At 42.2% G+C, this 22863-nt stretch overlaps 1 protein-coding gene across 1 annotated transcript in view; it reads left to right on the top strand.

Moving 5' to 3' along the window:
• LOC144689194 (bactericidal permeability-increasing protein-like) overlaps positions 1–22863 on the top strand; it is a 59347-nt gene that overhangs the window by 16725 nt on the left and 19759 nt on the right. The window contains exons 5-9 of the mRNA XM_078556310.1: positions 2086–2238; positions 3777–3840; positions 7101–7161; positions 7257–7348; positions 18449–18625. Of these exons, the coding sequence (XP_078412436.1) occupies positions 2086–2238; positions 3777–3840; positions 7101–7161; positions 7257–7348; positions 18449–18625 (547 nt within the window). The remainder of the gene's footprint in view (positions 1–2085; positions 2239–3776; positions 3841–7100; positions 7162–7256; positions 7349–18448; positions 18626–22863) is intronic.

Raw genomic sequence — 22863 nt, forward strand, 5'->3', positions numbered from 1 at the left:
CTGAGGGGTGACCACGTCTAAAATGTGCTATCCACGAAACTCTCAGCCTCACAGATGCACCTCAGTGCCTCCAGCTACCGCTCAAGCTCTGAAACTCGGAGCTCAAGTAGCTGCAGCTGCTGGCACTTCCTGCACACGTGGTCGGTCAGAGCGCAAGGAGCGTCTAGGACTTCACACTTGTTGCTGGTGGTCTGCCATGCCTCTAGTTGAAAAAACCCTTGTTTTAAGTTAAATACAGTAAAAAGAAGTTAAATTATTTATGTACTTTAAATAAAAACTAGAACTCTTACCTTTCCTTAGCTTAATCTATTTTAAACTGGAGAAAAAAACGCTTAACCACTACTTACCAATCAGCTCTCACCTTTGTGCTGACGTCACTTTTTGAAGCTTCCCCACACTCGTGCTGGTTCTAATCTCTTTACCGCTCTCTTGCACTGTCTTGTGATGTCACTCTTGTTATTTTCAACAAGAACTGACTGCAGGACGCTCTTCCCGGACGGCTTCACCGCGATACTGACTGCAGGACACTCTTCCCGGACCGCTTCACCGCGATACTGACTGCAGGACACTCTTCCCGGGCCGCTTCACCGCAATGGTGACTGCAGGACACTCTTCCCAGGTCGCTTCACTGCAATGCTGACTGCAGGACACTCTTCCCGGACCGCTTCACCGGGATACTGACTGCAGGACACTCTTCCCGGACCACTTCATTGCGATGCTGACGGCAGGACACTCTTCCCGGACCGCTTCACCAGGATGCTGACTGCAGGACACTCTTCCCGGACCGCTTCACTGCAATGCTGACTGCAGGACGCTCTTCCCGGACCGCTTCACCACGATGCTGATTGCAGGACGCTCTTCCCGGACCACTTCACTGCGATGCTGACTGCAGGACGCTCTTCCCAGCAAGGACTTGAATAGTTGTCAACAGTGGTACTGTGCATCTATTATCATTAAACCTATGTACAGAGGTGCATGGGAATAACTGCTGCAAGGGAGATTTAAGATCATATGGGAGACACAAGATTATTATAACATTTAACAAGTCAGTTAATTATTTTAGTGTAAACAACATTGGAGTAGTAGAATCCGCCTAAGGCAGATCTCTTATTCATTTCTCCATACCTAGCATTTTGCACTGTCTCTTAAATTTCTCGTTGGAGCCTCCCATTTCCAAATTCAATTTGCCTAATATTATCATTCTCATTCTCCCTTTTTGCCTACATCTTCTAATCTTCCTTCAGCAAGTTCTCATGCCTTAGAATATAGCCAATCCAACCTTGTTGCCTTTTCTTGATGAAAACAATCTTTCCTTCTCCACCATCCTGAGAACTTTTTCATTGCTGTTGTGTTCTTTTCAACTGACCCGCTCAACCTATCCTTTTCCAGAACCACATTCCACAACTTTCTAGTCTTGGGACATCTGCTTTTCTTAAGGTCCAAATCAGTCTTGATAATTATATTCTTAAGGTCTCTACTCTTTCATATGCTGAGCAATTCTTTGGGCGGAATTTTACAGCAGCGGGATTTTACGCTCCCGCTGAAGTCAATGAGGTTTAGAACATCTCGCCACATTTTACAGCCCCGTCCCCGCCGAAACGGGGCCGTAAAATTCTGCCCTTTATGTTTGGAGAATGCATTCTTTGCTAATGCTAAATAGCCAAAACCAGCCATTACATCAGCTGTGATCAGTTCGGTTTTAGGAAGCATTGTGGGACTAGGAAGGGTATAACAGTGAAAGAAGCATAGAATACCAGCAGGAAGTGTACACTTGCTTTGTGGATTATGAAAAAGCTTTTGACCGGGTGAACTGGCAAAAGCTAAAAGTGCTGGAGGTAATTAGAGTTAACTGGAGAGATAAAAGAATGATTTCATTCTGTACATAGGACAGACTGCTACAATCAGGAAAGTATTTGAACATCATATATTCATGTGCCAGAACTATAAGCTACTGTATATTGATGATTTGTTCTGGGCACAAGTAACAGTTTGGAAGAAAATACTGCACTGATGAGGGTTGACTAATTTATTCATGATTGTGGCAGATGTATCAGCAATTGTAACATGTGCATTACCCTTCAATAGAAAAGATGGAGGAACCTTTGACCTGAACATTAACGATCTTTCAGCTGCATTTATTGTCAACATTTCGCAGGACAGCGCTCGACCAGTGCTGAGTTACAAAGACTGCAGTGCAAGTTTAAACAGTTTCACCCTTCAGCTTCATGGAGGAGGCAGGTAGGCTTATTGGGCAACATGGAAATATTATAGAATGTAAAACATCCAAGGAATACACGTTGTGAAGCATGCAGGGTATACATGTGAGACATCCAAGATATATGCATTGTGAGACATGTATAACATTATAACAATTCTCATAAACAGTCGGTTTCACAGTAACCTGATGCTTCAGGTTTCTTCATAGTAGGGGGCAATTTTCATTTTCTGTGCAAGCTGTAAATTGGCATTTGTGGATTGACCATCCATTATAAACCTCTCCTGCATTGACTTTCCATTAAATGCAATGGAAAATAAATTGGGCAATTTATGTGCCTCCTTACTATGTTGATCAGAGAATGTAACGCGGAGAGATTTCAAGACAAGAAAGTAGCTACATTTGGAAAAGTTGCTTTCCTATCCTGAAGGTGTTGACTCATGTTGTTGGTTAGTTCCACAGTTGCTGGGCAGCCCTCAACCAAGTGGTAGTTCTTCATATGTCAGCAGGTTTTCTTCATCCTTGAATTGGATTGCAGTCAAGCATAGTCTGGTTCTTTTACACCATCAACAGTGTGCACTTTATACCAGAAATAACTGGACTGGAATTGAGAGCAGAATTCTTGTTGTCCATTCATTCCCCTCCATCATTCCTAGTCCAACAACAACTTGACAATTATAATCTCACTTACCTATACCTACCTACTTCATTTATTTATAATCTTACTTACTTTGGCTGAAGTCCGTTAACTTATTTGGGGACCTGCCTTGCCTCTACAATTCATTACAACACTGGATGATCAACCAAGTGCTGGGAATTCTGTAGCAAGTAACTCACCTCCTGACTCTCCAAAGCCTGTCCACCACCTACAAGGCACAAGTCGGGAGTGTGATGGAATACTCTCCACTTAATGGATAAGTCCAGCTCCAACAACAGTCAAGAAGCTTGACACCATCCAAGACAAAGCAGCCCAGTTGATTGGCACCCCATTCCGCTGCACCTTAAACATTCACTCCCTCCACCACCAGCACACATTGGCTGGAGTGTGGGCCATCTACAAAATGCCATGCAGCAACTCACCAAAGCTCTTTCAGCATCACCTTTCAAACCTGTAACCGCTACAACCTGGAAGAACAAGAGCAGCAGATGCATGGGAACACTGCCACCTACAAGTTCCCCTCCAAGCCACACAACATCCTGACTTGGAATTATATTGCCATTCCTTCACTGTCTCTGGGTCAAAAAACAGAACTCCTTTCCTAACAGCGCTGTGGATGGACTGCAGCGGTTCAAGAAGTTGGCTCACCACCACCTTCTCAAGGGCAATTAGGAATGGACAATAAATGCTGGCCTAGCCAGCAATGCTCAGATCTCAAGAACAAATAAAGAAAAAGTCATTGGGATTAACCAGTAGTTTTACAACTATCTTAATAAAAAAAATCTAATAACCTAATTCCAATTTCAGTCATTCTTAGGAGCAAATAATGGATTAGTAGCAAAGAATGTAACTGCCTTGCATCATGTTGCTATACTTTTGACAATATTATTTTTCTTTTCAAAGCTGGTTTTACAACATGTTCCTTCCTCAAGTGAAAAATAAAATCAGACAAATCACTCCTCAGAAGGTAAACCGAGACTCTATTGTTCTTTTTCCCTTTAGGTCCAAAGTTATAATCACTGGTAGTGCCAAATATGCTTGTAAAATGCAAGAGACTGTGTGATATTTACTCATAGGACCATGTGTGCAAAAAGAAAATAGATAGAACTGAAGAAATGGGAGGATTCGTTAAGGCCAGAGATTTGCATATTATTTGAGTTTAAAATGCTTATAAAGAATTAGGCTAGGGGGTCAATATGAGGGGAAAGGGTAAGAAATACAAGGAGAGCATTGTTAATAAGGCATAAGTTAATAATAGGCTTTTTTTATTTGTTCCTGAGATGTGACACTGACAAGCCAGCACTTGTTGCCCTGAGGACTTCAGTAGATTTTTTAATTTATTTACCAGATGTGGGCTTCACTAGCTAGGCCAGCATTTATTGCCCATCCCTAATCGCCCTTGAGAAGGTGGTGGCGAACTTGAACCGCTGCAGCCCCTGTGGTATAGAGACACCTACTGTTAGGGAAGCCAGACCAAATAGGACATTATTGAACCAGTGGATTTTTACAATAATCCATCAAATTTTAAATGACCATTATCAAGTGCTAGCCCACATATTAACGGATTTAACTCTGTGTAACATGAGATCCAAATCAGTCCTAATGAAACCAATGGCACCACAGAAAGAAAACTGATTTCTGGCAACTCCTATAGACCACCTACAAGAAGGAGACTGATATCCATTCACTTGAACAAGTGAAAATTGCATCAGAAACCGAGGTGTGGGGTGAAATTATTCTTCACTAGTAGCACAAAAACAGCCACATTGAATTGGCAGCCCACTTTAGACCATGCTTGATTTTCTTTTCCAATTAAGTCAATGGGAAAGGAATTTGGGGACAGCATAAAACAGGCTGTTAATTTGCTATGACTGCATTTCACTCTCCCAGTGAAGACCAGTTTCACCACGTTGCACCGCCCCCGCCCCGGAAACCCCCCACAACATGTTCTGGAAAAAGAAACCGCTCTCTAGTCTGTACTCTTCACGTAGCCAAGGACTTCTATTTACAAGCATATGCTGGGAGGACACAGCATGGTTCTACAGTGTGTCTCTCTGATACAAAAGCTGAGTAACATATTTACATCTTTTAGTTATCACATTTCACTATACTGCCTAGTACAACCGCCAGTTACATACCTAATGAGCAGGATTATTCAGGCTGCAGATGTCTCTGTTAGTTCATGGGGAGGCTGGGAAATGCCTCAGTTCTAATGCCTCCCAGTCTGTGCTCTTATCAACCTGACATTTGTTTACCCATCCTGTGAAAGTCAAGTTTTATGACTTGTGATTGTTAGTTGGGTTCCCATAATACTAGCTATTTACCCATCATGCCTATGTGTTGGCTATATTTCCCATCATGCTTAGAAAGTGCTCCCATAACCACATTTGTCTATTCTAAAGCTACTAATACATGTCCATCCTAATCAGTTACCCCGCTTCACCTCCCCCCTCCCCACCTCCCAGTTCTGTCCTCATTAAAATTGCTGGTCACCTCAATCCATCTCTCCTTATTCAGCTCAGCCCCCATGCAAATATTAAAGGATAATCAGATGGAAGGACATTGGATTTTCAAAAGATTAAAATCGTAAAATTCAAAGAATGCAAAGAGAGTTAATAATTGTACAGGCAAATTGGAAATGACACTTATTCTGAAAAATGCTAGTATATATACTGATACTGGTATGGTAGCTTAATGGTTATTCTACTGGACAAGTGATCCAGATAATATGAGTTCAAGCCCCACTATGTCCCTTTATGAAATTTAATGCAGTTTTACAGATATGGAAATCAAGAAAAGTGACCACAAAGCTGTGAGTTTGTAATAAAATTTCAACTAGTTCATTAATATCCTGTAAGGAAAGAAGCCATCCTTACCTGCCCTGGCTTTTGTGCAACTTCAGTCCCACACCAATGTGGCTGACTCTGAAGTGGCTTAGCAAGCCACTCAGTTGTATCAAATCACTACCAACATAGACTGCAGTGGTTCGAGATGAAGGCCCATGACCAGCTTCTCAGGGCAATTAGTCCTGAGAAGAAAGTTTTGAAAAAAACTCAAGATAACATTAAAGATTATGGCACTAAATAAGTTGAGACAATAAAAATATCTAGATATAATGGTTGTCCATAACTTGAAAACCTAAACACAATTTTTGTAGCAGAAATTGAAAAGCCCAATGAATGTTGGGGATTATTGTTGGGTCATAAATATAACTGCAAGCAAGTAATATGTGCAGTCTGTAAAGTACTGGCATAACCATGTGTAAATTGTTATATCCAACTGTAACTGCATTTAAGAAAAGATACAAAAATGTTGGGAAAGACTGAAAGAGTCACAAATGACAAGAGGAGGCTAGTGTTCCCAATCCTCCTAGTATGGCCCCATGCCCACCAGGAGTGTATATAATAAAATTATGGGCTCACTCCCCACAGTCTTCTGTCCCTACATAGAAAATCATGGGGAGCAACACAAATTACATCTATATAGTGCCTCTAATGTAATAGAACATCCTAAGGCACTCAAGGAGTATAACTAGACGAAAAACTGATACCGAGCCAAGGAAGCAGATATTAGGGCAGGTAACCAAGAACTAGGTCAATTAGGTAAGTTTAAGTCTCATTTTAAAAAGGTGAGAGAAGTGAAGAGGTTTGGAAAGGTAATTCCACAACTTAGGGCCTAGGTGGCCTAAGGCATGACCACAAAAGAAATGGGGATAAAGAAGAGGTCAATGTTGGAGGAATGCAGAGATCTTGGGGTGTTATAGGGCTGGAGAACATTACAGAGATCAGGAAACGGTGAGGCCACAGAGGGATTTGAACACAAGAATGGGAATTTTGAAACTGACACATTGGTGGACCGGGAACCAACTTGTAAATTAATAAACTCAGAGGTGAAGGGTGAACTGGACCTGGGTGCGGGTTAAGATACAGAGAGCACAAGAGTGATTTCCTGTGCTGGGAGTATGCATTCACAAATCGTTCCTTAGGTTTATTGAGTTGTAAAGAGAAGCTAAGGAATTTGAACTTATTTTCAGGCAAAAGGAAGTTGGTGTTATTTCTTGTTCCATACTTACTTGTAAACTCTTGCAAAATCTTATTGCATTAAATTCAAAAGCTGATAGTTATAACCTAATGTTATTTTTTTTAAAGTACTGGAAGGAATGTTGGTGAATTTCTCCATATATCTTTCTCCTTATAATTTTAATTATTCATTGTATTTATTATACAGCTGTGCTCTGAGTTTAGAAATATGATTGGAAAGCTTGAAGCCATCATCCAGACACTGAGCAGTAAGTACCCTCCATAAGACAATAAGCAGGAAATGTTCTGTTTTTGTGTCAGTGACTTTCGTGGGCTTTACAGTTTGTATTATTTTGTTTCACAGTTTCACGGCAACTGGATCGGTACGTAGAACTTGATTATTCGTTGGTTGGAGAGCCGGAAATCACAGCTAATTCTATTGGTCTTCCCATTAAGGTAGGGTTGCCACACCTGACAAAAGTCATAATAGTAAAGCTATTAATCCTTGAGTAGGAAGGCAATTTTCTTGAGTTGGGTTCAATTTCCTCAGACTTACATTTTCAAACATAGTGACATTTATTTTAAAATGAATTTTTCTGTAGAGCTTCTGGATCATCTAAAATAGCTATCAATGAGTTAACTCCATGGACATAATCTGGACAAAACTAACTTCTGAAAAATTCCATTGGAGGACCATGACATTTCGAAAATATTTATGGGGCTAAAACTGCTTGGCTCTCCTGTGAGAGTGCAATGAAAGGATCAAAAATAGGTGAGGAAATGTGAGATCCTGGCCTTCACCTCAAGTTCCCACTCAGTGGAACCTCAAGCCACAAGGCCAGTGAAGCAATGAGGGAATTAGCCGTGGATGGAGACTTCCTCAGTGGAATATAAGGTTGAGAGTCATTGCACCCAGTGTGATGTGATATATTAATCCCCAGGGGGGATGGTGCAAGTGATGGTCTCCGAGGGAATCTAGGCCAGGGATGGAATCTCAACCCCAAAAATGAAATTTTTTATTTTTCATTATGATGGGGGGAAAAAGAGAGTATACAAAAATATTTCCAGGGCGGCAGGGGAGAAATTGTGCAACTGCCTCTGGATGCTGGAGTTTCAAGCAGTTTGGTGGGCACCCAGAATGTGCCCAGAGTGGCAGAGGCCCTTGTCAATCCATAGCAATGAGATGCCTTCCCACTGACCCCACACATTTCGGAATGGTCAGTGATGAAGGACAGCAGCAGACATAAGTCATCCTAGAAGAAATGCTGGGATAAAGCCTATGCAATTTTGAGATCACGATGCCTAGACCATTTATAGTAACTGAAACATTACCAAGACAAGAAGCAAATTTGGGTAATAATTTTGCAAAACATCTCAGTTTAGTCCCTAAGTGTGACCCCAATCTTCCAATCACCTCTCACTTTAATTGTGTGTCAGCTATGCCTCAGCCAGTAGCACTCTTGCCCCTGAGTCAGAAAGTTTGGGGTTCAAGTCCCACTCTAGGAGTTGAGCACAAAAACCAAGGCTCATACTCCAGTGCAGTACTGAGAGAATGCTGTAGTGTTGGAGGTTCTATCTTTCAGTTGAAACCTTAAATCGAGGCCCCATCTAGCCTCTCAGGTGGATGTTAAAGATCCCATGGATTATTTTGTAGGGAAGTTATCCCTCAATCAAAATCACAAAAAACAGGTTATCTGCTCAATATCATATTGCTGTTTGTGGGAGCTTGCTGTGAGAAAATTGGCTGCTGCGCTTCCTACATTATAACAATGTTTACAGTTCAAAGGTACTTCATTGGTTGTAAAGCTCTTTGGGATGTCTGGTGATTATGAAAAGTGCTAATTGAATGCAAGTCTTTCTTTTCTCCTGACTGTCACTCTGACTTCACTATCCTCGGCTTTCTACAGAGTTCTAATGTGATGGAACCTCAAACCCCACATCTTCTGATTAGGTACTTTACAGACTTCTAGACTTGACATTGAGTTTAATAATTCGAGATCATAACCACTGCTCTTACTTTCTTGAACAGCAGCTGTTGGTCATGATTCTGCTGTTATCATTTACAGCTTCTTTAGTCAAATCCTTTGATTCTTTTCTTGTACTATTACCACCTTTTTTACCTTGCACTTCATCCCTTCTGTCATTTAATCCCTTCTGTTTTGCCCCCCTTTTGTTCTTTCCTCCACCACCACTTGCCCCTCCTCCACCACACCCACCTCACCCCTTTCTATGTCTCTGTATTTATTTAAAATCTGTTACATATCTATTTTTTCCCAGTTCTGATGCAAAGTCATTAGTGGAAGCATTGGGCTGGATTTTCATCCTCAAGGTGGATAGCAGGAGTTGGGAAAATTCCCAGCTCAGCCCACCCACCTTGGGAGAAAGTGCCTAGAAAGACTGGATTTTTATTGTGTGGGGGTGGGTGCGGGCTGCAGCTGGACCAGCCAATCTGGGAAAGAGTTTGCAGGTAGCCACAGGGCTACCAGGTGCAGAGGCAGGCTGTTTAAAAGGCCTGCCTCAATGTGGAGCTTCTCAGTTAAAATAAAAACAAAAAGGCCCTCCAGCCCTGACCTCTCACACCCCGTCACCCCCCACACATTCCCTATGGCCCCTCAGTCCCCCATGCCAAGGTATGCCCCTCATGCCCCCATACCACCTATGGCACTTCCATGCCCATTCATCCGCTATACACTGTATAAAACCAATAAGAGACAACAGGATATGTAAAAAGGCTTTTAAAAAAATGTCATTCATTGTTAACTTTCTCAAAAAAAATTATTTTTACTACAGGTCAACAGAAGTATCAATCATCCAGACCCTTTAAAGTATCAGAGGCTGAAACTGCAAGCACTTGAACCTCTTTATCTTGTGTAAATAAACATTCAGCATTTGACAGAAGAGACCAGAGATCCAGAGCTATATCAATCAAGCAATGCTTCTCCTGGGGCTCAGATGTTTCAGTACTCTAATGTATTTCTCGGCTGTCAGCCAAGAATACATAATGAGGCTTGGCTGAGAACCCAGAAGTCCATTAGAGGACTCTTTCACACAAACTCTTGTCACTATCAGGTTCATTGGTTCTATAGTGGGTGACTGGGCATTGAAATACCATAGGTTGGCATGGGGGGGGGCATGAGGAGCCATAGGGTGTGGGTGGGGGGCATACCTTGGCAGGGGATTACAAGGGGCTAAAGGGTGTTTTTGGGGGGGCACACCTTGATATGGGGGACATGAGGGTCTGTAGAGGGTGGTGGGGGGCATACCTAGGCATGGGCTGTTTGAACTTACCTTTCAAAAAGTTCCCGCAAGTAGGCTATGGTTCATGACACCTTTGAGGTGCTGTGAACCATGACTCTTTGAAAAGCTGGGTGACTCCATGAAAATTGCAGAGGACTAAGACATGCCTATCACTGTAATGAAGCCAGCCAGGTCAAGAGTGCAGGATGCAGGCTCACGACCCAAACCAGCCTTTAAAACGCACTTGTGAAAGTTGGAAACCCTGGGAATGGGGTCAGGAATCCCAGAATCAGGCCCCAGGCTACATTTTCACCCCTCCATGAGGTCTCCACAACTCCATGAAAATCCAGCCCATTAACTATGTTTCCCTCTCCATTGATGTGGCTGACCTTCTGAATATTTCCAGCATTTTCTGTTTATGTTTAAGAAGAAATACTTTGAACTGAATTTTCCCCCGGTTGGAGGGGGGAAGTTGATGGGCCGGCGCGTACAGGCGTGCTTCCAATCAGCGCCCCCGATTGGAGGCACGCCGCCATTTTACGTGGGTGGGCCAATTAAGGCCCGCCTAGCGTAACGTCCGCACGGAAGCACTATGCACTCCCTGTGCGGGCGGAGGGGGGGGAATCCTAAAATTGAGAGTGAGCTCTTTCGCGCATGTGCACAAACGAGCGCACTCATCTCCCTGAGGCTAAGTGCTGCCTCAGGGAGATCGGCTGTACATGTAAAAAAGACAAAAATAGAAAAATAAAATTTCCCTTACATGTCCCTTCATTTGACAATTGGCCATTGACAGGTCGGCGGGCGCGCAGCTGATTTTGCTGCACTCCCGCCTTCCTGAAAATTTAAATCGGGCATGGTCACATCGGGAGTTCCAACCGACGTCACCGCGCGTCATTTTATGCGTCGGCACGCGGGCCCCACTCACCGACTTGTAAAATTCTGCCCTTTGTGTTATTATCAATTGACTAGAAATATTAGAGGCTACCTTTACAGAACTTGTTTTTTTATCAAAATATATAGTAGGAAGGGACAATACAATACTTCTTTATCACTACCAGCTACTTTCAAAGCATTTTGGAAAGGTAAACACTTAGAATTGTGACATATAGAAAAGTAATAGGCAATTGAGTTGCAACTTAATTACTATGCAACTCAAAATGCTAGTGGAATTAAGTTGTAATTGTTTGATTCTTGGAAGTAATATGTCTTATTTATATTTTAGTGCACAGCATTTCCTGGGGAAATCAGTATTTAGTGGCAAAATAATTTTTTCACCTTTCTTTTTTGTTTCCATTATATGCACAAATATCTGAGGCAACATGTTTAATATCAAGTCTATTTTTTTTAAATCAGCTTCCTCTTGGCATTTAACAGTTGGTCTTAAGTGGACTTCACTACTCACCTTTTAACAAATGATTAATAATTTTTCATTTCTATGAAGGATCTTCTATCACTTATATGCCTGTTTTCTAATAAGCAGAGGGATCTTTCACATCGCTTATGATCTATTTACTATGCAACATGTTATATCTTTGCTTGTTAGAACTGCAGCCCCCTCATAAAGCTGTGTAATGTGGATCACCTTGCTAAACTGTATGACCTTAATATCAACGTTAATAGAAAATCTATCAGTGGTAACAGGATTTGAATGACAAAATTCAAAAGGAAAGTTCACAAATTAAGGCTACAAAGAGGAAATTGTGCATATAAAAACAGTTGGAAATGTGTTGCAATCCTACAGTGAACTCTATGAACCATTTAATCATTGTTTTCACAGTCTGCATTAATTTATCAATAGTACTTACAAGCTCGCATACACTCCCTCTTATCTTTCGTATTCTACTTAAACCTGTGGAAAATATGATGTAAGTCATGGTTATACAAAACTTTGCTGTAATTTTTTGTCAGAATCTAATGTTGAGGGTAAAAAGAACAAAATCTCCTGGGAATAATGTTAAAACACTACATGGGAAAATCTATAGCACTGAAAAACTTCCTCAAGAGGTCTGGGGACGGTAAACATCTCTCCATGTTTCATACTCTTAGAATACCGTTCACAGAATCAGGGAGGTTGCAGCCCCTTGTGTCTGTGCCAACTCTTTGAAAGAGATGTCCAATTTAGTCTCACGCTCATGATTTCGCAACATAGCCCTGCAAATTAGTTCTCTTCAAAACCAATCACATGGAATCCTTTCAGGTAGTGTATTTCAGATTATAATAACCCTCTGTGTGAAATCAATTCTCCTCATTTCACCTCCAGTACTTTTGCCAATTATTTGAAATTTATGACCTCTGCTTATCGATCCGTTTGCCAAAGGAACCAATTTTTCCCTTCGTGCTATATCAAAAACCCTCATAATTTTGAATACTTCTATTGGGTCTCCCTTAAACTGCTCTGCTTGATGGGAGCAATCCCAACTTCTCCAATTTCTGCACATGACTGAAGTTCCTTATCCCTAGTAGCCTCATGGTAAGCTTCTTTTGTGCCCTCTCATATAAACATACAAATTAGGAGCAGGAGTAGGCCCCTCAAGCCTGCTCCACTATTCAATGAGGTCATGGCTGATCTGATTATGGCCTTAATCCCACTTTCCTGCCTACCCACAATACCCTTAAACTCCCTTGTTAGTCAAGAATCTATCTACCTCTGCCTTAGAAATACTCAACGACCCTGCCTCCCCTGCCCTCTGGAGAAGTTCCACAGACTCACAAACTTCTGAGAGAAAAAATTTGTCCTCATCTCTGTCTTAAATGGGAGACCCCTTATTTTTAAACTATGTCCTCTAGTTCTAGTCTCACCCACAAGGGGAAACATCCTTTCAGCATCCGCCCTCTCAAGTCCCCTCAGGATCTTATATGTTTCAATAAAATCACCTCTCATTTTTCTCAACTCCAGTGGATACAGGCCCAACCTGTCTAACCTTTCCTCATAAGATAACAACCCCACCCCTGGAATCAGTTCAGCAAACCTTCTCTGAACAGCTTCTAATGCAATTATGTCCTTTCTTGAATATGAAGACCAAAATTGTACACGGTATTCCATCGGCAGAATATTACCGTTGGCGAGCAGGGGGGCGGGGCCCACTCGCCAACGTGTAAAATGACGCGGGATGACATCGGGCAGAACCCCCGACATTATCCCGGTCCATTTAAATTTTCAGGAAGGCGGGGGCACAGCAAAATCAACTGCGGGCCCACCGACCTGTCAATGGCCAATTGAGGCCATTGAAAAGGGTCATTTAAACAATTAAAGGACCTGCCCATCCAATCTTAAGGTTGGCGGGCAGGCCGGGAGCCCCGGCAGCAAATAGAAAATACATGAAACCTCATCCACCGGCGGGATGAGATTTCATGTAAGGTTTTAAAAAGTTTAATAAACTTATTATGTAAATTATGAACATGTCCCACCTCGTGTGACATTGTCACATGAGGGGGACATGTTAGGGAATTTTTTTTTCCATTTTCATATTTTTAAACGTTTCAGTCTTCTCCCTGAGGCAGCACTTAGTCTCAGGGAGATGTGCACTCTTTCGTGCGCATGCGCAAAAGAGCGCACTCTCGCTTTTGGGGAATCCCCCGCCCACACAGGAAGCGCATAGCGCTTCCCACCGGACGTCACGCTGGGCGGGCCTTAATTGGCCCGCCCACGTAAAATGGTGGCAGGGCCTGCTTCTCCTGCGGGGATCGGCTCCCCGCCCGCCGGAGATTGGGTCGGGCCCGCCTGCCCACCAGGCAGAAAATTCTGCCCCATATGTGGTCTCACCAAGGCCCTATACAAATAAAGCAAAACATCCCTACTTTTATATTCCATTCCCCTTGCAATAAGCAAAAAATACCATTTGCCTTCCTAATCATTTGCTGTACCTGCATACTAACTTTATGATCCATGTACCAGGACACCCAGGTCCCTTTGTACTAGAGTTCTGCAATCTCTCTCAATTTAAATAATTTGTTGCTTTTCTATTCTTCCTGCCAAAGTGGACAAGTTCACATTTTCCCACATTATACCCCAACTGCCAATTATTCCCACTCATTTAACCAATCTAAATCCCTTTGTTATCCCTATCCCTAATGTCCTCTTCACAACTGACTTTCCTGTCTATCTTTGAGTCATCAGCAAATTTAGCAATTATACATTCGGTGTCTTCCTCCAAGTCATTAATATGGGTTGCAATTAGTTGAGGCCCCAGCACTGATCCACATGGCATTCCACTCGTTACATCTTGCCAACCCAAAAATGACCCAATTATACCCACTCTATTTCCTATTAACTAACCAATCCTTTATCCATATTACTCCCTAACCATTAGCTCTTAATTTGTGTAATAATGATGTGGCACCTTGTCAAATGCCTTCTGGAAATTTAAGTACGCCACGTCCACAAGTTCCCCTTTACCCACATTGTTTGTTACTTCTTCAGCAAATTGTAATAAATTAGTCAAACACTATTTCCCTTTCACAAAACCATGTTGACTCTGCCTGTTTGCATTGAGATTTTCTAAGTCCTCTAGACTCCCCTGCTTTTGCACCCTCACTCAATAACACCATTTATATTATACTACCTCTCTATGGGCAGAATTTTCCCCCCATCATGGGGGGAGTAAAAGAGCGGGTGCGCAGAGGCGCGCCTCCAATCTGGGGCATGCCGCCATTTTACGTGGGCGGGCCAATCAAGGCCCGCCCAGTGTGACATCCACATGGAAACGTTATGCATTCCCTGTGCAGGCGGAGGGGGATTCCCTCAGCTGAGAGTGCGCTCTTTCGGGCATGCGCCCGAAAGAGCGCACTCATCTCCCTGAGGCTATGCGCTGCCTCAGGGAGATCGGCTGTACTGTCGAAAACATTAAAAATAGAAAAAAAAAATTCCCTGACATGTCCCCTCATGTGACACTGTCGCGTCGAAAACATTAAAAATAGAAATAAAAAAGTCCCTGACATGTCCCCTCATGTGACACTGTCGCATGAGTTGCGACATGTCCATAGCTTTTAAAAACACTTTAATTACATTTTTCAAAACCTACATGAAACTTCATCCCACCTGTGGATGAGGTTTTATGCTTTTTCTAAAGCCCGCCAGGGCTCTTGGCCTGCCGGCCAACCTTAAGGTTGGATGGGCAGGTCCATTAATTACTTTAATGACTCTATCAATGGCCTCAATTGGCCACTGACAGGTCGGCGGGCTGATTTTGCTGAGCCCCCCGCCTACCTGAAAATTTAAATGGAGCGCGGTGATGTTGGGAGTTCCGCCCAACATCACTGCGCATCATTTTACGCGTCGGTGAGCAGGCCCAGCCCCCCGCTCGCTGACGGGAAAATCCTGGCCTATGTTGTTTTTCCCAAAGTACATCAGTTCACATTTAGCCGCATTAAATAACATCTACTATGGCTTGAATTTTCCAGCCTTCCCACCCGGTGGGTTCCCCTGTGGCGGGGCCAGTGAGCCATTGAAATCTCCGTTCACATCATTGGGACCAGAAGATCCCACCAGTGTGAGGGGCTGGGAAATTCTGGCCAATGTGTCTGTCCATTTCAGCAGTTTGGCAATGATCTCCTGAAATCTGCTGCTATACTGTTCACTGCTTACTAGGTTGTCAGGTTGGGTACTTCCTATACCCAAGTCCAGGTCATTTATACATAGCAAGAAAAGCAATGGTCCTAATACCACCCCCTGGGGCAATAGCACAGTACTCTCCAGTCAGAAAAACATCCAGCTTTTGGATGTCCAATCTTTCTTTCTTATGAAAAATGCCTCATTTTTATCCAAGCTTTCTCTACCTTGAAGGCCAGACTTTGTTAATTTATTGCTTTCCTGGACAATCTTTGTTTCCAGTCCACCTTTGCTAGATCCCTTCTCAAACACTAAATTGGTCTCTTCCAGTTGAGAGTTTTCATCTTCAGTTTTTCTTTGTCCCTTTTCATAACTACCGTAAACCTAATTATATTGTGATCACTATTACCCAGATGTTCTCCCATTGTAACACACTCCAATCACCCTATTTCAATGCCCAGATTGGATCCAGCACTGCTTCCTGCCTCATTAGACTAGAAACATTCTTAGTAAGGAAGTTCTCCAGTACATATTTTAGAGTTTCTTTCCCTTCATTCCCCTTCACTCTGCTTTTTCCTAGTCTATATTAGGGTAATTGAAGTCGCCCACCATTACTGTCTGACTGGTACAGGTCCGTTTTGCTCCAGAACTGGTCCCAATGCCCCAGGAATCTGAAGCCCTCCCTCGTGCACCACTTCTCCAGTCATACATTCACCTGCACTAGCTTCTTGTTTCTGTACTCACTAGCATGTGGCATTGGGAGAAATCACAAGCTTATCACCTTAGAGATCCTGCTCATTAACCTTTTTCCTATCTCCTGAAACTGTATTTGTAGGATCTCAACCCTTTTCTTACCTATGTCATTGGTTCAAACATGTATCACAGCTTCTGGTTGATCCCCTTCTCATCACAGAATTCCTGCATTGGTTAAAGCTACCCATATATACCCTGAAAGTGTGCCATTTGGGATCATGACTATTGCTGAAATGCCTGTCTTTTTCCACGATGCTTGAATTCCCAATAACAATTGCATTTCAACAATTTCTTGTGCCTCCCTGTACAACTTAATCGCTTGTGGTGCCACGGATCTGCCTCCGACTGCGTTCCCACATTTAATACTGGTTTGAGGGCACCACACTCCCAGTTGATCTTGCACTGCCTGCCTGTTCCTCCTATTCTGCCTGTTGGTCACTCACTCTCGCTCTCTGCAGCTGCAGTTGACCACTACTCTCAACTTCCTTTAGTGAGACCAGCTGTTCCTGAAGCTCAGAAATTCTAAGCTTAAACTCAAGCAGTTAGTGGAACTTCCTGCATATGTGGTTTTCCAGGACACAGAATATGCATGTTACAGCCCCAGCTTTCCTGCTATGCTAGTTAATTGATTCTTTATTTTTAACTGCTTTTTTTCAGTCTTAAGGCCAATTAACTGTTTAGCTAACACAAGACCACTAAAATCCTAACCACGAACACTAAACTAACCAATAAACTAAATACTTATGTCAACCATCAAAAATATAGCCAATACTTACACTAACCCCCAAAAACATGAACCAATATACAAAATGCTTATCTGTAATGTGCCGTACCATTCCACATTCTCTGCGCACTATGACAAGACTTTTTCAGTTTCTCGCTCTGTGTGCAATCTGATTCTCTGGCTCTTCCAATTTGCTCTGCATTCTTCCAAAGTTCCCAGTGAAGTATCTTTTGCACATATGTTGAATATTTACTACATATTAAAAATGCTGAGGAGGTTGCAACATTTCATTTCAATATGCATTTAAATTATCATTAAGTTTTGTCTCTGATAAAATCCAGTTTGAAATCATGAACATGTAGTACCAATTGCACCTGTTACCACTGTAATCAGCATTTGCGATGAAATTTAAGAGTGTTATGCACTTACTGCTTTCATTTACATGCTGTTCTGATCCTCCTCTTAGAGTTGTAGTAAGTACCACCAAAAAATTTGGCCAAACAATCTCACTTAAAGTTGAGCACGTAAGCCATTTAGAAAAAAAGCCGCCTTGTTCTAAAAATTGTCAGAATATCCCTTTTCTGTGGAGACTCTCCTCCACCCCTTTGTGGTTACTGGTTTTAAATAACATACGATGGCTGTTCTCCATAAATTATTATAAATGTATGGAGTTACTGACCCCATCTTACTACTTCCTTTCTATCCCTTCCTCCCCTTCATCTCTATCACCTACCCCCTTCTTTACCTCCTATCCTCTCGCCCTCTCCATCTCAACCTGCTTCCTTTACAACCCCAACTCCTCTTTGCTCTACTCCAGCCCCACTCTCCTCTTGCCTTCCTGATCCTTCCTCTAAGTCCCAATCCATTTCCTCCCCACACCCATCCTGTAAGGGCTCAGTTATCCTCCAACCTCTAATCTAACTTGGCCTGAAAACGAAACTCGAAAACTCCCCTTAGGAGACCAGCTAGCCTTTTAAAACTATACAAGTATTTGTTCAGCAAAATGTGGATATACATTGAATAAGATAGCAATATCTTTAATGATAAGAAACTTCAAAATTTTAAAGTATACTGCAAATTGCATTGAATAGGATGCAATAATTCCATGTTACCTTGTAAAATATTTTGCTGTGTCAAGTTACTACCACCACCTCATTGCAGCATTACCTTTGGGGACTCAGTTATTTGGTACATGCTATCCTGCTCACTTTTTCATGTTTTTCTGCTAATTCCGTCACTGAGTTTATAATCAATCAGTTCTGGAATTACTGAGAATGTTCTGTGATGTCTTTAGGGTGAATTGTATGATGTTCAACACCATAAGGAGTCTCCATTTACTGCACAATCATTTAACCTTCCAAATGCCACTGACCATATGCTGATCCTTGGACTGTCGGAGTATTTTGTTAACACAGGAGGATTTGCGTATTTTGTAGCTGGAGCTTTGCAATTTAACATCACAGATGATATGGTAAGTGAGTTATTCTTTTGGAGTACACTGATTGCAAAGCAAATCTGTAGTGATTGACCAATCCCTCCCCACCAGGAAATACAAGTTACAGTCCCAGGCCATGCCTGGTCATTAGAATGTGCTTACCCTCTTTTGATGCATTTTTCAGTTCTTGGCTAAGCTGCCTCTTGGGGCCATCTGCTGATTTTTCAGTGGCACTGATAATTGTCTAATCCAAATGTCCCTACATGTTTGTCTGAGTAAAGCACAGTGATAACATGGACAACTCAGACCCCTGTTCACTGAAATTGGAACAAAGGAACCTTTAACATCTAATAGGATAGACAGTAAGATGGAGAAGAAAAAAGTGTGTACGACAAATGACAAGTTCACAACACAAGTGAGAACCACATTGAAGATGTAAGGTTCAGAGGGCAAGTGGTGTTAATTTGTACTTTGCATCTGTTGTTACCAAGGAAGAAAATACTTAACTTGTAATGAAGCAGGAGGTAGTTGAGACACTGGATGGGCTAAAAATTGATGAAGCAGAGCCATTGGAAAGGCTGGCTGTACTTAAAGTTGATAAGTCACCAAGAATGGATTAGATACACCCAGTCATATGGACTCAAAACATTAACTCTCTTTCTCTCTCCACAGATGCTGTCAGACCTGCTGAGCTTTTCCAGCATTTTCTGTTTTAATTTCAGATTTCCAACATCTGCAGTATTTTGCTTTTACCTAGATACACCCAAGGTTTCTGAGGGAAGTAAGAGTGGAAATTGTGAAGGCATTGGCCATAATCTTCAAACTGATGGCACCAGTGAACTGGAGAATTGTAAATGTTACACACTTGTTCAAAAAGGGTGTAAGGATTAAGGACAGGCCAGTCAGTTTAACAGGTGGAAAAGCTTTTAGAAACGACAACCCAGGACAAAATTAAACTGTCACTTGGACAAATGTGGACTAATTAAGGAAAGCTAGCATGGATTTGATAAGAACAATTTGTGCTTAACTAACTTGCTTTGAGTTTTTTGCTCATCTAAACAAGAGGGTTGATGAGGGTAATGCAGTTGATGTGGTCTGTGTGGACTTCCAAAAGGTGCTTGATAAAGTTTAGTATCTCCTTCCTTGGTAATGACAGATGCAAAACACTAATTAATATCACTTTCTCTCTGAACCTTACATCTTCTTGGCGGTTTCCATTTGTGTTATGAACTTGGCATTTGTCATAGCAGGTTTGTCAGCAAAGTTGAAGCCCATGGAATAAAAGGGATAATGGCAGCATAGGTATGAAATTGGGCTGAGTGACAGGAAACAGAGTAGGCTGTTTGTTTGGACTGCAGGAAAATACATAGTGGGGTTCCCCAGGAGTCGGTTTTAAGACCACTCATTTTCTTGATCTGTATTAATGATCTAGATTCAGGTGCAGAGCACAATTCCAAAATTTGCAGATGACAAAAAATTTGGAAGTATTGCGAACTGTGAGGAGGATAGTGACATACTTCAAGAGATGGTGGAACACGTGATAGTTGAAATTTAATGCAGAGAAGTGTGAAACGATATATTTTAGAACAAACTCCTCGGAGAGACAATATAAAATAAAAGGTATAATTCTAAAGGGAGTGCAGGAGCAGATGGACCTGGGAGTATAGGTATTCAAATTATTGAACATGGCTGGGCAGGTTGAGACAGTGGTTCATAAGTATACGCAATCTTGGATTTTATAAATAGAGGCATAGAGTAAAAACGCAAGGCAATTATGATGAACCTTTATAGAAAACTATTTCAGCCTCAACTAGAGTATTGTGTCCAATTCTGGACACCACACTTTAAGAAAACTGTGAAGGCATCAGAAAGGGTGCAAAAAAGATTTACAAGAATAGTTTCAGAGATGAGGGATTTTAGTTGTGTGAATAGATTGGGGGAGAGGAAAGAATGCTGAAAGGAGATTAGATAAAGGTGTTCAAAATCATGAAGTGGCTGCATAGAGTAGATAGGGAGAAATTGCTCCCATTGGTGGAAGAGCCGAGAACCAGAGGACACCAATTCAAGATGAATGACAAAAGAACCAAAGGCAACATGAGGATAAACCTTTTTACAAGTGAGTGGCCAGGATCCAGAATGCACAACCTGAGAGTGTGGTGGAGAAAGATTGAATTACTTTCAAAAGGGAATTGAATAATTATCTGAGGAGAAAGAATTTGCAGGGCTACAGGAAAAAGGCAGGATGTGGGACTGGGTGAGTTATTTTGCAGAGAGGTGTTGTCAAGATGATGGACTGAATGGCCTCCTTCTGTGCTGTAACCATTCTATGATTCCATGGGAAGGAATCTTCTGTTCTTGGCGGGAGTCTCGCTCACTGTCTGACACCTGCGTGACTCTTAGGAGGAAGGCCCACTGTATCTTCTGCCCATCAGGCAGTTAATTGGACAGTGGCAGCCCTTCCTCCTGACTAAGGACCCTGGAATACGACATATCGCCCGCCAAGAGCTGCTGGCCAATCAGAGGCCTGCAACTCTTGCACTCAGCAGCGCCATGGAGGAGGCTGGGCCTATTGCTGGAATAACACAGCCTGGAGTTCCAGGATCGTAGAGCAACCCAGAATAAAGTTAAGTGCTGTTGGAGTGGGGTCTCGCAGGGTCAGGGTCACAGGGAGAGGGGAGCCATGAGGGTCAGCAGCAAGGCAAGGGCATGGCTGTCAGCATCCACCCCGCTGTGCCATGTCCATGCCCTCAATCATGCACATTGAGGGACCCCACCTCTCCAGCTGACATGCAGACACACAGTTTTGCCAATCATGCAGGCCACATATCGGCAGGCCCACCTGGAGCTGGGAAGATTGCAGCAGAGGCAAGAAGAGGCCTTTAAGTGGTCATTAATTGAACACTTAAGGGACTGAAGTGGAGGTGGGACGGGAAGGTCGACCATGGGCCTTCCCAACCAGAACTTACTTCCGGAGGAGATGGGAAGGCATCAGGTATCAGTCCCAACACCAACCCTCCTTTTTTTCAGGTCTGCCTCCTTCCTCGCCTCCGGCCAGGGCAGAAAATTTCAGTCTATGTTTCTATGGTTGATAAACAGATGGTTGTCCACAGTGCTGATTATCATTACCTGTGGCATAGATAAGAAACCAAGTCAACAGGTTAAACTCTAACCATTCTAAATATGTGCAGTCTACTAAACAAGTCAACCTGAGGCTGCTTATTGATAAGACTGGTCAATGTTTTCATCTATGCCTTTTTAATGTTGTCCTATTTAGAACAATCACAACAAGTTTCACATGGGAGGGAAGATGTAGTTGATCTGCCTGATGTGTGCACCTTATGATTTTCATCTATAAATTAGATGACCTATATCTTTAATCACATCTCTTACTGCAGGCACCTGACTGAAACCTGTCAACATTGCGTTAAACTGATGGTTCTGCAGCAGTATGTTTTCAGGGAAGGTGAAGCCTTATACAAGAATGCTAGAATATATGTTGGACCTCCGCTCAGAATGTTGGTTCAATCTTTTAAGTTAGTGAAAATCTGTCTGTCATATCAGCTCTTTAATAACATTAAAAATTCAAAGAACTATACCAGGGATCATTCTGAACATTAGAAATAGAGTTTGAGATGTATTTTTTTAATGCTGTTTGAGATTGTACTCCAGCTAGTGTGAAACCCATCTCCAGATGATCTCATGTCACAAAATTTGGTGCAATGATGGAGTTTCCTCCCCCTGTCTTTATGTCAATGTAACATGAAGGTCATGGGCCTGGAATTTCCTTGGGAGCTGCTCAGGCTTCACCACTAACTGTGTCCTGTAAACTGCACAACAATAACCACCTGAAGGGAGTTAAACAGTAACTCTTCAACTCATACAGTTTTCCTACTATGCTCTTTTTTAGTTTAATAACCTCTGCTCTGTAATCCTCTTGCTGGGACCCATTCTAACAGCGTCCACTCACATATAGAAAGATGTACAAAGTGTATTAGTCAGACAATAGCCACATTTATAATACTATAACTAATTTCATAGCCTCTCTTTACTAGTTTGTATGTATAGTCGTACTATGGCGCAAATATCTAACTGCATGTACAGATTAGAATACTTGACTATTTGCCTTGGCAAGCCAGAAGAATTCAAAAATGTTTTTATAACAACACCTGAAAATCTATTAAACCAGAGGATAGCATATCATATTAAGAGTATGTGCAGAAATCCTCTTTTCCCAATCTAGAGTCTCAAAATACAGAATAAAACCTGATGAAGTG

Source organism: Cetorhinus maximus, chromosome 13, assembly GCF_964194155.1.
Source record: "Cetorhinus maximus chromosome 13, sCetMax3.hap1.1, whole genome shotgun sequence".
In the NCBI taxonomy this organism is placed as follows: domain Eukaryota; kingdom Metazoa; phylum Chordata; class Chondrichthyes; order Lamniformes; family Cetorhinidae; genus Cetorhinus; species Cetorhinus maximus.